The sequence below is a fragment of the Ptychodera flava genome, chromosome 6 (assembly GCF_041260155.1).
Source record: "Ptychodera flava strain L36383 chromosome 6, AS_Pfla_20210202, whole genome shotgun sequence".
Classification (NCBI taxonomy): domain Eukaryota; kingdom Metazoa; phylum Hemichordata; class Enteropneusta; family Ptychoderidae; genus Ptychodera; species Ptychodera flava.
This window is the reverse complement of record NC_091933.1, coordinates 24,145,238-24,161,173: the sequence shown is the minus strand read 5'-3', so window position 1 is coordinate 24,161,173 and position 15,936 is coordinate 24,145,238. Positions and strand designations below refer to the sequence as shown.

Genomic DNA, 15,936 nt, shown 5'->3' with positions numbered 1-15,936 from the left:
ACGCTTAGCATTCGTGTAATCCTTATCAAGTTTTTATACCGTGGAAATAGCTGTACTTAACATGCGTGGAAAAAAAGACACATTGCACATTACTTGGCTTCATGACATCATAATGACATCAAAGGGTGAAATTTACCTGTGAACACAGACAGTAACCATTGCATGTAATTAATATTTTATGACGTCAGACTCGTGTTTTCTGTCAAAGATCATAACACTCGAGGGATGATTAACAGGGTTGACGAGCATTTCAAACCATTCTGTATACGTGTTGTGGGAGAGCATTTTTCGGTATTTTAAAACCGTTTTTAAGGGAGAGGGGAAATCGATGATGCATTTAGTCTAAAAATTTGCTATTGGCCCTCCCTCCTCGGCTGAAATGGTATCTTCGAAACTGTGACCCATTTGACGTCACATGATATTATTACGCGTGCGCTGAATGAACTCGTGAATCTGACTTGCAGGGAAGTGGATTCACCAGCAAACCCGAACAGATGTGAGAGAAAATCGACCAAGAATGGCCACCGTTACCTCGCCTGCCGATCGCGAGGCAATTCGAATACGGGTTAAGGTGAGACTTGTGCAATTTTACTGCGGTTTTTGCTTTTTTTGTCTTCAAGTGAACGTAGTCCTGGTCTACGCGCAAACTGCGTCGGCGTAACACGGGCCCTACGAAACGGTAATGTTGAGAGGCCTATCATAAACATTACACACTGAGTAGTTACACGACTGTCGACAGCCGTCTGCGCCGCGCTGTTGTGTTGTCCGTTGAACATGATATTTTTCACCCAAAATGTCTGTCAGTGAGTTGGTTTTTGTGCCGTGTGTTCAATCGGGCACATTCGCTTGGTTTCTTTCCGAGACAGCTGTATGTAGTTACATGTAAATGTGCGGTGCTGCGTAAACTCCCGGCGTTGGCGTTTGTTAACTCGAACACCTTTCTGTCCGGGATGCGCAAGATACTAAGTTCTACAGTTTCTCAAAATGCAGCAAGGATCCGATCTCCTTTCATAATACTTTTAAGCTGTCCACTCGACTGTCTATATAATAACGAATGTGACAGAGACCGTTTTTCGTAACCATTTTGTCCCGCGTCCTGTCGAATGTCTAATTACACGGAACAGGACATTGGATATGAATGTAAGTCAAACAGTGGCTGTCGTGTCGCCTGTGTCGGTATACGTGTCACATCGTCGAAGCAAAGCTCCCGACAACTCCCCGTATGCCTCAGCTTCCTTACACAAACAACACAATTACAATCTCATTTCCTTCCCGTATAATTACAATTATTCCGCTACGGTCACCGCTGTCTACCATCTAACGGCCAGGTCGGGCACCCTTGTTTACAAATTACACTTCCTTTGTAATGAGAAAAATTATTGCCAGGTATTCCCCTGCAGTACACCGATAGAGGATGTGCATATGTTGCTTGATTAGCTACCCTTTCCCCAGACAGTAACCATGTCTGATGTCTACCAGTATGGATTAGAATTTTGGCACTCACACTATTATGTATTTTTCATAATTTACCAAGTTTGGCAATTACGATTTTAATATAAAAATGAATTTTCAATGAGTGTATTCACAATATTGTAGACATTGCTGGTTGTGGGTTGAAGGACTGACTCTTTCCATACACTTAATTTTATCTCACCTGTCTCGGGTGTCGTTCAGTTTATTTTAACACTCAAGTTACTGGTCACCTGTACATCATCTCTAAGGTGCGAATGCTATGTACAACTTTTACGCAGAATCTCCCAGACACACAAGCCAGGTTTCAGGCATTGCAGCAGCTTAAAAACACTTCACTGTATTGACTGTAACAGTATCAGTCATGGATATTTTTGCTCCTGTGTGTCACATAGATCCAAGACAGCTGCCGTCAGTTTAATTTGAGAACTGATATCACTGTCTATTCACTGCAATGTGTACCCAATGCCATGTAATCTTCTTGTAACCATGCCAAACGGTGTACAATACATCTTTGAACCATTTGACAATGTAGACTATCACTATCAGTACCTTAAGTGTAATTTCAAAAAGGGCATCAATGAAAGATGACAGTTGCTCAAGTTGGTATTCCCATAAAATATTAAATTCTTATGTGCGGGTATATAATTTATATTGCCATCATCAATTTCAATTGGTAGGCTGTGCATTGTTCACATCAGTGCTTTTGTACTCTTGGTTGTCTATAGCTCTCTATGCCAGGTACATGAATAAATGTAAGAAGTATAAGTCTGGTAATGTGGAATGGTTTGGCCTGGATATTGTGTATGGTGATGCGTTTATTTTAACCAAGGTCCCATATATCCTGATAGCAGATTACAGTATTGACCACTCAGTTCTAGAAAAATACAGTCCGGTATATTTATGCTCTTGGATATTTGTAAGCCCATTAAAGTTAGGAAGAAATGTGAAAGAAATTCTTTCATGGATGTAAAGCACTTGAAGATCACAAACAATAGGTGTAAACTGTTTTATGAAAATTGACCCATTTGTCTAGGTTAGAGATGAAAGGTCACTCTTCCAGTTGGCCTAGAATGATAAAGAATTCACTGACACTGAATAGATTCAGTGATTTGCCAGTGTCAGTTTTTGCATCAAGATAAAGATCATTAGAGAAAAAGAATGCTGTGCTGTCCCTATGTAATGAGTTGATTCAATTACTGATACAGAGAACATTGCACTTTCCTTCACTTCAGGGCAGGCAGATCATAAGTCCAAAGTGGTTCCCTCATCACACACACTTCTAATGTGAATTCAAAGTGTGACTTTGTTCTAGATGATAAGTCTCTCTGTCAGTGTAGCAGAAATATTTTGAAAGCAGATATCCTTAGATCCCAGTCCTTTTGTCTGTCATCTTAATGATAGACAGAAGAAAGACTGTTGTTATCAAGATTTATTATTTTTTAAGGATGTAACATTTTCTACTTCCCATATGATGAAAGTTGAAGTAAAAGCAAATTTAGAACACGTCCATTTAATGAACTAAGCTAGAGTGGATAGCAAACTAGATTCCAACCATGTGTGAAGAAGAAGATGTGTGTGTATGTGTGTGCATGGAGCTAAAAAATTTAGCTCCATGGTGTGTGCATGTGATGATCAGTGTCAACAGCCTATAGTGCTGGAATAGTTTGAAGTATTTGACTTACATGTACAAGGCAAAGGCTAAGGAAAAATTTATTTGGAATTGTTGATCTCAGTCACTGTTATTACATGTACTTCTTTCAGCTAGGTCATATTTTCAGTTGCTGCACAATGTTTTAGGAATTGAAGAGTTTGTGGTGTTGTCACTCACAGAAAGGTTCTGTATTACCAGTAGTATTTCTATAACAAAAACCAATTTGCATATATACATACTGGTATGCATTGCATTCCCCTAGTGACCTTGATGACCCATTTACCATCTCAAGGTACCAGTACTTTTCACCAGTAATTTTTTTTCTCCCGCTGATTGAGACATTATTTCTATTCTCACAAATTGCTTTCTGTCCGCCTGCCCTTTGGCCCAAACTTTGTCCCCTGTCTTGCCATTTAAAAGCTAGAAAGTTGAATTATTTATGGTCATTATAATTCACAACATCATAGTTTTAGTTGTGCTAAAATCTATCTATGCATTATTTACAGGAGCCTCCAAATAAACTATATAGATAATGATATTTGACTGGAGTTATGGTCCACCCTGTTGTTCCAGTAGCACTTATGTTAAATCAAATTATCATTTGATAGCCAAGTTTAGCAGAAAAAACTGTGGACTTGTCAGGTGTTTTGCAGCTGATATGGCAATACACTGAAGCAATTCCTCACCGTTTCCCTGTGAGGTGTGGACTGACAAGGGAGAAAGTTGATGCTTAAACTGCTGATATTGGATTCACATTTTTCATAGGCCCTGTCTCTATCAGCCTTGTCATGTATTGAAGTGGTATTGAATCTGTTATTGTCGTATAAATCTATAGTGATTCCAATGATATTTTGAATGTTTAAGATCCTATCAGTGTGGGACTTTGCATGCACAGTAATTTCATGGATCACAGCATTCCTCTGAGCAGTGTTAGAGCATGATGATGTATCAATGAAAATCATAATGTTAGATGTAATGTGCAGATTTAGTGCTTGTTCCATTGCAAAACATAACAAATGCAGTAATATGAAAGTATACTATATCAGACACTGTTGCCTAACCATTGGTGATAATCTTATAGATGGTCCATAGACTAAACGGTAGAGTATCATGATACAAGATAAACACATGCTTCTTCAGCTGCTAGATTGGAGCTCAGCTGCATGTCTGTCAGCTGAATGCCTCTCAGCATGATGTTAAATTTGAGACTTCCAAGGCCAGCCGACTGTAACCAGCTACTGTTGATACTGTGGTTACAGATGACCTGCCATTAGGAACAATAGGTGATTACTGTCAGGGTTTTCAAAATAATCCATCTCATTAAACTGTTATCTGATCACCATGATCTGTCATTGGCTATTTAGAGTGTCCTCTGCCTTCCTTACATTTACATCAATAGAAATCTGGATATTCTCATGTGTAGCCTGCCTTAGCCCTATGTTTGAAATGCAAAGCTATGAAATCTTGAGGTAGAAATTTTGGATGAATACAGTAGATGAAATATTATGATCATCATATGATGTTTTAGGATTGATGAAATGCTGTGGTATAGCTTTTTTTGACAATTTTAAATAAGGTCAGAGATCTTGCCATGGTATGCTGGTAATTTAAAATATTAATCAATAAATTTGTTCTTTGTGTTGCATGGTTCTTTCAGTACAAAGGGTCATGCTACATGTACATGTATATAATATTTGAACTTGAATGTGGCAAACTTCCTGAGCCAAAACTATCTGCTGTGCTGTTGGTAACTTTAGAAATACATGTAGTGCTGACCGCAATTTCAGATTTGTTACTTTATATAGCTGGACAACACCGCTGCCTGCAGTGTCATTGTTGTATGTGTGGCTGTTGTTGCAGCTTACAGTCTGAGCCATAAATTCAGATGAATGAGTGTGACTCTTATTATCCATTGTAACACTAGCACATTTCATTGTCATCATTCTTGCGTAAAATGTGGACAAACATACATTTTTGTAAAAGACATTTTCGATCAGCTCTATGATAATAATATTGTCTGGATCACTGTTATATACATGTATGTATCAAAGCGTCATGTCTGATGGAGGATGAAAATATTGGAGCCGTTGGAAAATTACAGAAAAGATTGAAAAATAGTGTGAGGGTCACTTTGGAACTTTCAAGTGAAGTACTGTAATCAACTCTCTCTGTTGAGATATTCATTGAACTCTAATTGGTGTGATAATTGACGGGGAAAATTCACAACAGCAAAGGAGCTGGTCAGTATGTAATGATGTGATATGTTTTGACCATAGTCCTTTTAATCGTCAATGGCATTAAGATGAAGATGTACGGTAGCTGGCATGACAGTGTTCAATCAAAGTGTGTGAAAGGTTGCATGATAGCAAGACACAAGATAATGATGACATGTATGCAACATATTTCATGTGTCTATGGACTAAAGTTTGTGTTGTGTTTGGATACACTTTCTCTTTCAATACGCGGGGTGCAATTATGTAAAACAGGCAGTATACAGTCTTTTGGTGAACCAACATGGCATTCCAAGTCAGGGCCGACAGGGAAACGCGCACTTGATACTTCCTTACAAGCATTCACAATAGAATGACTTGAAGGAAATTTTGTGAATTCCTTACTGGACTGATGACATTTCTGAAAATATTAAAACTTAAAGTTCAAACAAAATAGATGTAATATAACTACAGTTTTGATTTTTCCAAAATAAACATTACAGTACATAATCAGACAAGCTATTTTGCACCAAATGAATCACTTTTGAAATGGAGCTAGTTGAGGTTAGTTTGGTTTTTTAGGGTCATCTAAATCTGTAAATGAAGCACACATGCACTTCTGACAGAATTCAATTTGGTAATTGTAAACTGAAACCCCTTGGAGAAAAACAATGAACACACAACTTGATGAGTAATATAGCTACACAACTGAGAATTCATATTGTGCTTCTGAAAGGTAAAGTCTTTATATACATGTAGGATGTATGAATGCTTTCTCCAGCACCATAGGTATTGGAATCTGCAATTGTATAACAATTTTGTCTATGAAAGTACATGTATCATGATTGTGAAGGGTCTCAGAATATTACCATTCCATCTTGTAAAGAAAGTGTACTGTCAAACAGGCACACCCATCCTGCAATGCTACTTGGACAACGCTGTTTTCACAGGCATGTATAACATTTGATGTAAACCCCACTTTTTCAGAAATTTGACAGAATGTGAACTAGTCCATATTAACTACATAGGCATGCAAATCTTATTCGTCATGTTGAAATACCAGTACTGTTTTCACGTTCCTCACTTGCAGTTTCTCCAACAATCCTTCCATCAAGGACCCTCCAATCTATTCCGAGTAGCTGTCCAGGGACCGGAATAACCTTTTGTTTCCATTTATACCAGTAAACATGACAATCACATATTGCCAAACATGAACAGCAGGCTTGGATTATTTGAATTGGATCCATTTTTAGATCAACGTCATGGCCACACATTGTCACATGTGAATAAACAGACAGCAATGATACTCATTTATAAAAGCATATTTTTACAGAGTAATGAAATTTCAATTTATTGCCATATTTATCTGATGGCAGGATTGTTTCATGTCATCAACACAAAATATAAATACACAGGAAAAAATTAGTAGCTTTCAACTGACAATAAACTGAATGTTTTCATCATTTTCCAAATAGTTGAACTTCGCAAAGAATTTGCTTTATAGTAAAACAGTGACTGCTCTTCAGCAGTAGAAGTGAAGTCTTCACTAATTACATCCGGAAATAACTTGGGAAGATTTTGTACCATTGCTGAGAAATTCTAATGCAGGCTGACACGAAAACTTTGCATCCAGAGAGCTATAAATCCAGACCCTTCTGTACTTTTGAAGTTTTTGTAGTTCATCACAAATCTAAACAATTGACCCATGTTGGCCAGCCCGTGTGTTGAGGAAGTCATTTAATCATTTTCAAAGGGAATATAGTGACTAAAGGATTGGTATCGTGATGCAGATGCTATACCAGTTTTAGATATGAAAATTCTTGATCGTTGTCAGGAGTTTCTGATAAGATTTGATTTGTAGCAAATGTATCATGGAAAGCAATAGTCATTATGTTTCTAACAATGTATTTATGCATTTATCAATGTGAAAACAGGATTTTGGGATGGAATCTTTAATTACCCCTGCAAAGCTAAGGTTAGTCACCAATCAGTGTGAACAATACACTCTATTATCTCTAGAGCACAGTTTCTTTTTGTCACAATAGTACCGGTGAAAGCATGAGTAATGCCATCAAGCCGGCCAGATATAAAGATCTTTGGCTTACAGAAGGAAGTCTGCTACAATTCCACCACCTACTTCAGACACTGAAACAATGAAAAGCTGTCAACTGTTGATTCCAGGATATCAATAAGGAGTTGTAGACTTCCCATTTTATCTGAAGACTCCATTATGATCGTGTCAAACCTGAATTGAATGAGAAAGCGGCATCCAAATTTGTATGGCAATCAGTGAACAGCCTGATTTTCATCAGTCAATATAGGAAGTGATATGAACTTCCCTTTCTATGTAGAATTTATGATGTCTTTGATGAGTATGACTAGCAATAAGATCTATTCTATGCAATGGTGTTCTGTAAAGAAAATATGAAAGGAAAATATGAAAGTATCAGCATAAAGTATATGATGCTACTATGTGAAGTTAAAAGGATATTTTTCTACAGCAGTTAATCTTTCATGTCAAAAAAGTCCTGGTAAAATGCCTTTTTATCAGCCAGAAACTAAACTGTCATTGATACATCATGGGCAACCTGGCTCATCATGCATTTGTTGTCAAGGTTTTCAGTTTGTCAGAATACCCATCAGTTTGTTAGTGTGTATCAGGGTGTATGTCAGAAATATCAGTTTTGCCAGTCAGAGAATCTGAAGGGTATTTTATGATGACCTCCATTTCAATGCTTAATACAGATGCCAAATTATTTTTACTGTCTCATGAAATGACACAAAAATTGACAAAAAAACAATGCTGGTCACACAAAGCAGCTGTTTCCGGTCAGTGACACTTGTAGTTGTACATTTCAGCTGTTGACAATTGTTTCCATTGTCCCTCATTGATTACCTTGCCAAATCTAATCTTGAAAGGATACTTCTAATCAAGGAGCTTGGGATCAATTACAGTTAAATTGAAGGTTAACAGTGACAAAAAAAACATGTGAGTAACAATACAACTATCATAAGCAGTGATCCTTTCGTACATCTGTTACCTGTTTGGGAGGATACTGAGGATCACGTGATCAACTCAGTCTGATGCTCAGTGGTAAAACCATACCCTATTGTTTCCCGTAAAAAGGAAGTGAAAGGTGATGGTGGTGGTAGCCAGCTTAGTCTAAACATTCTTGCAAAGTAATTATTTTGTAAGTAACAGTACATGTAGTTATTCTGAAGAAAATTTAACAGTGGTTGTTGTTTGGATTTTGAATTTTGAGGTACCTAAACAAATTCCACTGTTGAATGTGTTTTCACGTTGCTGGGTTCATGGTTAGGTTGCCACTTGAAATTGGCTCAGGATTCTGGTCAGGATAAAACAATAGGAGAGGTAATGGTCTTGAGAAGACCTGCAGGGGGTATAAACAAAAGGAAGGTCAATCCCCTCTTCATGGATGAAAGGAAAATAACAACTTCCAAGGGTGTTTTGGGCAGAGACCCTCCTACCAAAATGATTTGGTAAGGGAGACTACCGTATGCGACGCCGACCTAACCAAGCCTTACAGACCGGATGATGGGGAAATAAACACAACCCAACTTTCCATCCAAATTTCCAAGTGTTTAGATGCAACGTGGATACGCCAGTTACAAAACTGACTTAAAGTTCAGTTTCTGCTTTTCTTTGCCCGGTTGTAATTCTGAATATTCACAATCTTCAAGGAATCTTCAGGGTGATTGCCCTCGTACAACCTAGTCATTTTCCAATGGTCACACTCTGTACAATTTCATGAGATTAATAAGTCAAACCAACCTTTCAACTTCTTCACATCAGTCCATATTAAGTGAATATGTGACTAATTTTATTGATGTACATGAAAACAACACAAGTAATTTGCTATACAGCATTCTAACAAGTATACACTGTAGTAGTTCATCTTTTTGCCAATTCAGAGATGTGTTCAGGTATTGTTGACCAGCCATATGCTGTTACTCACATGTATGATGGGGCTTCAGATGGACAGGTGAATACCATATGAAACTGCAGTTATTATACTGTGTTCAGACTCCATGAGTTTTTTCAAAAACAGATCAGAATAGTCTGTCGTGTTGTAAGGCTTTTTATATTCATGAGAAAAATTCGTAAGAAGGTATGAACATACTGTACGTGGGAAAGATTTATTGATATGTACTTCCAGGAGACTATCATTATAATACACCCATGAATCACTCTAAACTAGATGTATTGTAAATATCACATGATTGTTAGGTCTTAAAGATATTTTACTCTGTTCTCAAAATCCTTGTTTAGAAAAAAACATTTTATGTATAATTATTGTTATGTTTTCCCCCAACCTAACCAAACCCACCTGCACACAAACTAACAGAGTAATGTCTGCATGTTTCGGATTTGAAGATTTTGGAACAGGAGTGATTTGTGTCTGTGCAATTATGCTATATGTGTGTAGTATGATGGATGGAGGGTCAAACCTTGAATACCTAAGTTTCCTACAGGAAATATTTAGCAAGCGTGTTTAGCAAGCCTAACAGAGAACAAAAGAAAAAATGGGAATCAAGACATGAGTCAGGTAGGCAGGTACAAAGACCTTGGCACGAACACAATTGAATCATACCTTCCTTTATCATTAATGTTATCCCAAGCAAAATAAATGTGATAACAGATTAAATTCATCTTGCAAAACACTTGTTTCATTCAATATGCTGTAAAACTAAGCACAGTTATATAAATTGACTGGGATACTCAAATTTGGAAAAGGATATTTACCAGGACATTGACAGGAAAATCATAAAGCAATAAACAGTTGCTACAGAAGGTCAGTCACAGCAATACAGCCAAGTGTATGTACTCTTTCATTCCAGGAAAATCCATCAGTCAGTTGACATTTTCAGTATTTAACACTATTACTGTTCATTAAATTGTCTGTTGCATAACAGTTATTCTGTATGAGCTCCTGATTTGAGCTGCTGTTTGTTTTTTATGAAAATCCATACTTTTTTGAGATTCTTCTGCATCAAATGAATTATCGGGGAAGTCCTTTTATGTCCTATCTCAAAGTATTTCCAAAATCCTGACAAGGCCAAGACAATAATGTGGTTTTATTTTTTAGATCAAATATCGACAACTGTTTACAGCATTGTCTATAACAGTAGTTAAGCTATAGTTAATATGTGGATTGTCTGATGTTCAAAGCTCATTATTTTCCATCCATCCTGCTATCTGAATGATTTATGATCCACTGATATTTTGTAACAATACTTGATGGATATGTGTGCTAGCATATGTTCATCAATGTCGACAACTGTAAATGAACTGTTTTTGAAACTCATGATGTGGATCACCGCTGACCTAACATCATTGACGAATCAATGTTACCCATATTCTAATTTTAAACCACAATGACCAAGGTCTAATTTAGTCAGCTGTAATTACATTTAACGAAGCTGATCAGATAGCAAACAATTCAGGTGTTATAAACTGCTTGCATCAGCTGACTTCATTTCATGACACTTGACATTTTGTCAGGTAATCGTGTCAGTATTGTTTTGTGACATTGCTATAATTTGGTTCATGTATTCCCTTTTAATAGCAAGGACAAAGTTAGCCGGTTGATGAAGGAACAATTGGTTGAAATCCTTTTTGGTGCTGGTTTAGTGGTTTTTTAGCAAGATAAAGATGAGAAATTTGTGTTCAAAACAACAGTCTCAAAAATAAATACCAGAATCTCAAAAATAAATACCATGATTCAGAATGTTAGTCTCATTGAACCATATTGAATCTAATGGAACTCTTGGAAGATTGTTTTATTTATAAGTTCACCAAAAATTGGCAGAATTCAGTCTGGTAAATGTGAACTATAACCATTTGGGAGAAAAAAGATTAATTGACCAAACACAGCAGTGCTGTCTTTTCCACTTGGCAAGCTTCAATGAATTGACTACACATACATGTATCCTGTAGCTGTAGTTATGTACAAAATATTAGTCCCTTTATCTGTGAATCAGGTAACTTTCAAATTTTGTGGACGGAATACATTATTCTCTTGTTCTTCTATTTTTCAGAAATGTTCGGGATTGCTTCAGCCGGAGTACAGAAGCTTTAGTGTTGACCCACAGCTCACAACTTTTGAAACTTTGCAACAACTCCTAGCAAATGCATTCTATCTCAACAAGTAAGTGGTGGCAATTCCAATCCTTCATCTTCAGAAAATTTATCGTTTGTATGCAATCCAGAATTTCCAAGGAACTTTATATCAGCTTCCACATGAATAGTGAGGTGGCTGTTTTATGCCAGTACTGTCCAGTGTTTGAATAGTACACAGTAAGGATGCATTTCGGGGTGGTGGTCACAACTGGGGTAAAATCATCTGCAGATGGACATGGTGATAACATATTTACTCCTGTTACGATAGAATGTTGAAAGATTGCATGGTCTGCCTACTACAGAAGAAAATATATCAAATCTAACAAGGCAAAAATTTGCACATCATTCTGGATTATGCCTACTGCGATGTAATGGTTCACACCTACATACATGTACTTTGTGACTATACAGTGGCACTGACTGGGTGAAGATATACTCTCCGTAGTTGACTGAGGTGCCAACTGAGCATGCCCAGTGTGCCCACATATTTTCAGTTTGTGTGGTTTGAGGACAGAGCTCGCTTAGATTTATCTGATGAATAAATAATGAGTAGTTTTGATACATCAATGGTAATGTGATGCAGTCATTTTCCCAGGAGTAATAGGCCGTGGTCATTTCAGCGATTTATTTTGTGACGGGGATTACCGGTACTCCAATTGGTTTTGAAATGAAATATGTACTTTTTGCATACGTGTCAAATGCTCTAGGAATTTGAACCTGAGATAGAGGTATGGAAATGTGTGAAAAAATACATAATCTGCTAAGAAGAAAATACACACACACGCACATGCACACCTATATGCATGTAAGTGGAGTTTGAAATAGCGTATCATCTCAGCGACCCTATCAAATAACTGTTCTGTATCATATCAAAAGGAGCTCAGGTAAAATATCAGGGGGCAGTCAGGTTACATGGACTAGGCTGACCTCCCCTTGTAATAAAACACTGCCCATATCCAGACAGGATATTCTAGTAAACCATCTTGAGGGTAATTTTTGCTGGCTAGTGAAAGGAAAGGAAGATTTGTGTAGAGAGAATGGAAACCCAAGTACTGACTCTGGGGCCAGTAGATCTGACTGTGTGGACGGTAGATCCTCACTAATTGCCAGAGTTAGGGCTTCAATGTCTGTTAGCATAAACATAAAGCCTTTGACATTCCAGCTGGTTACTGTCATTAACGTCACTTTGAGTCAGACGATTCAGAGCTGAGCAGAAAATCTTTGCAAAATTTTTTTGTGTGTGTCTTCACTCTGAGAGACTGTTGAACAAGCACACAAACAAACACCCTGCATATTGCAGTATTGGGAGTCAATTTAGGCCCTTGTGATATATACCGCAGCAATTTGCTGGTTCATTCTAATCAAAGCTTGTACAATTTGTATTGAGAAGAAACACACATATACATCACCACAAAGATGTTGCAAAGTTTAATCTTTCAATCCACCTATCTAATCAGACATCTGTGTACTGTATATTGAAATTGAACATCACAAACAGATGGATCTTGTCTATGCAACAAGGAGGGCTGGATGCAGCTATTTCACAGCCAACAGTTCCGCTGTACAACCAGCAAAGTAACCATGGCGAGAGCAATAGAACCATTTCCCCATTCTGTATTTCCCTAATTCTGGTATATTAAATTTTATCAGATGTATACTATGTTTGGGAACACCATCACAAAGATGTTGCAAAGTTTAATCTGTCCATCAACCCTTCTTGTCAGAAATCTGTCTCTGTACTTTATATTGAAACAGCGCATCACAGATGGATCATGTCTGTATAACAAGGTTTATATTTGGTACAGGATTTTCATTTCCTTTTCTTTTTTTGAATTTAACTGTACTTTATATGATTTCAGAAATGAACCTCAGTTTAATTGGGGTAACCTGTTGATTCATGAGTTAGTGAATAAATAAGTAAATAAATAAATAAATAAATAAATAAGTATTGTGATTGTTTAACTTTTGGAAAATTTCAAATATCGTGATCTAAGGTCAGGTCTATCGAAGAGAAGTATTCCTGCAGGAAAAGGTGATAATCTTGATGATATTCACATTGCCCTTTACATCCATCATAATTGGATTGCCTGAATTAAAAATATTTTCTCTCACCAGTGTTTGCTCATTGTAATCAGGGTACATATGCTATTGATGTGTGTTGATTGGCATGTCCATGGCAATCCTGAGAGTGACGTCCATTTGCCAGGATTTTGACCGGAATTTAATCATGGAAGGCCTTGCCATCAGTGTTTCAGAGACCTCACCATAAATGTCAAAGTTCTTACCCCACCACTGTCATGAAAATGTCAGAAGTTCTTGTAAATATTTAGAGAGTATGGATGTCTCAGGTCCACATAATCATTCCAGCTGTTCTTTCCACGATGTCTTTTCAAGATAAATAGGTCATACTTTCTACGTGTCTTTTCAAGATAAATAGATTATAATTTACCTGTGTGGGAATAGAATCAGCAGTTCCTAAAGTCATTAATTTTAATTGAGTTTATACCAAATTATTTGCAGTTGTCTGTATGACTGTCTCTTGTTTTACTATTTGAATTTGATAACTTGGTTTGCTTGTAGCGCAGCAAATACAATGTATTTTGCTATTACTGCCAGTTGACAGAGTCTAGGAATATCATTGTAAATTGGTTATGAAGAATTGTAGCATGTATAACAATCTTCATGTTTAAAGCAATATCATGTGATACTTTGTAGCTGTCAAATATTACTATTTGGGCTCACAAAGTACGCTAAAATAGCAAATAAATGGGTTCCAAAAAGTGATTGCACCATTTCATACAGAGCAACGATTTCCGTGCGGTATCTTGTGAAAAGGCCTGTGGCATGGTGGGGACGTTGGTTGGTTGGAGGTAACTCGAAGAAAAAAGTCTGGTATAGTTTCATTATTTTGTAATCATGTTACATTTAGAAGTGCTGTTGCATAAAGTGACGTTGACAGAAACACAGATGGCGTACATTTGTATACTATTAAAAATACGCAACTGTACATGAGTAAAACCTGTGCTTGGTCTTGCTTGAGTGAAAATCCATGCCAGATACAGGCTACTGAGTCTGATGTTTATGCTGTTCAGAAATGCTGGAGGTTAAGAATGGACTGTTCCACAGTCTTGCTATTGATGGTACTGACAATTTGCATTCCCTCATCAGAGCTTAGAAGTAGGATCCGTCTCATAAGAATCAAAGCCAAAAATTACCATATTAACCCCAATCCTCCCAGATAGTATCATCTTCCCTTGTGCCAAGTCAGTAAAAAGCATGTTGAGGAAAACCATGCGTATTTTCACCAACTTGGCTTGATATGTTATTGCAGGTTTGGTCAGTAAAAATCAAATTTATATTATATAGGTATTCAGGACCTTCAAATATTGAAGTTTTCGTTCAAATGTGACATAAAGGACCTCTTATGCCTCACTGGTTTTAACCAGCTTGACCTGATGGTGACATATGAATTTTGCGAGATAAGAGTTACAGTAATATTTCCTATGGTAATCTCTCAATCATCATAGAATTTTTACAGAGTTAGTAATTTACGAGGACCACTTTGACAACTTTGAAGACTTTGTAAAGTCAGCAATGCCAAGTGTTTTACCATTGAACTTCACTTAGAATTCTGTATTTTATCTTGGATAATGGAAATTTTTAAAAGCTGTGCAGTCCCAAACTTTATTAATAATAACAACAACAACAACAACAATAATACAGTCATTATACTATTCACTTGGTCGAGTCCAACCATCATTCATTAAATTCATTGATATTGATGCTACAATGTAAAAAATCATTCATGCAGATATGGTGAAATGATGTGAAAAAATTAAAAATAATAAGTATATTGCATGCATGTTTGTAGGCTGTTTTGAATGATATTACTGTGAAGTTTTGAAAGGACATTCCACAAAGAAGTCGGCATTTGGCAAAAATTCTGAGGTCACAAATGTCTAAACATTTTACGCAAAACATGAAGAAAAGCCCAAGTGCACATCATATGTTGCCACAACATCAGCTCTGTCAAGTGAGATACAAAGAATTACTGATTTTACCATAACCTGTATTTGATATTGAGATTTACAGTAGCAAGGCGAAATGACAGCTGAGAACTTTGGTAATAAAAATACGGATTTATCAGGTGATACATCACGTTAATCATACTACCTCATACAATCTTATTACAATAAGGAGAAAGCTCCCTCATGTCAGTGCAATGATTTTATGTACCGGGTAATACAACCCAGAGTGGTCCAGCTGCCCGTAATTTGGTGAACATGCTCATGTCTAGATCTGCATTTTGTTCATTCAGAAACAGCATGTGCGTACATCAGTGTCGTCTGCACTTTCATTGAACTCTGAACGATATTTTTGTTATGTGTTTGTCAGTGTCGCTGCAAGTATATGACAACGATGAAACACGATTGATGACGTCTATAAAATTTTTGTTGTCC

The 15,936-nt window shown here is 37.0% G+C and overlaps 1 protein-coding gene across 2 annotated transcripts in view; it reads left to right on the top strand.

The window, feature by feature from the left end:
• Nucleotides 1-415: 415 nt before the first annotated feature.
• The window catches only part of LOC139135260 (TBC1 domain family member 25-like), a 30,966-nt gene continuing 15,445 nt past the window's right edge, over nt 416-15,936 (top strand). For both annotated transcript variants that reach the window (XM_070702558.1, XM_070702557.1), the window contains exons 1-2: nt 416-571; nt 11,395-11,504. In XM_070702558.1, the coding sequence (XP_070558659.1) occupies nt 518-571; nt 11,395-11,504 (164 nt within the window). In that variant the 5' untranslated portion in view covers nt 416-517. The remainder of the gene's footprint in view (nt 572-11,394; nt 11,505-15,936) is intronic.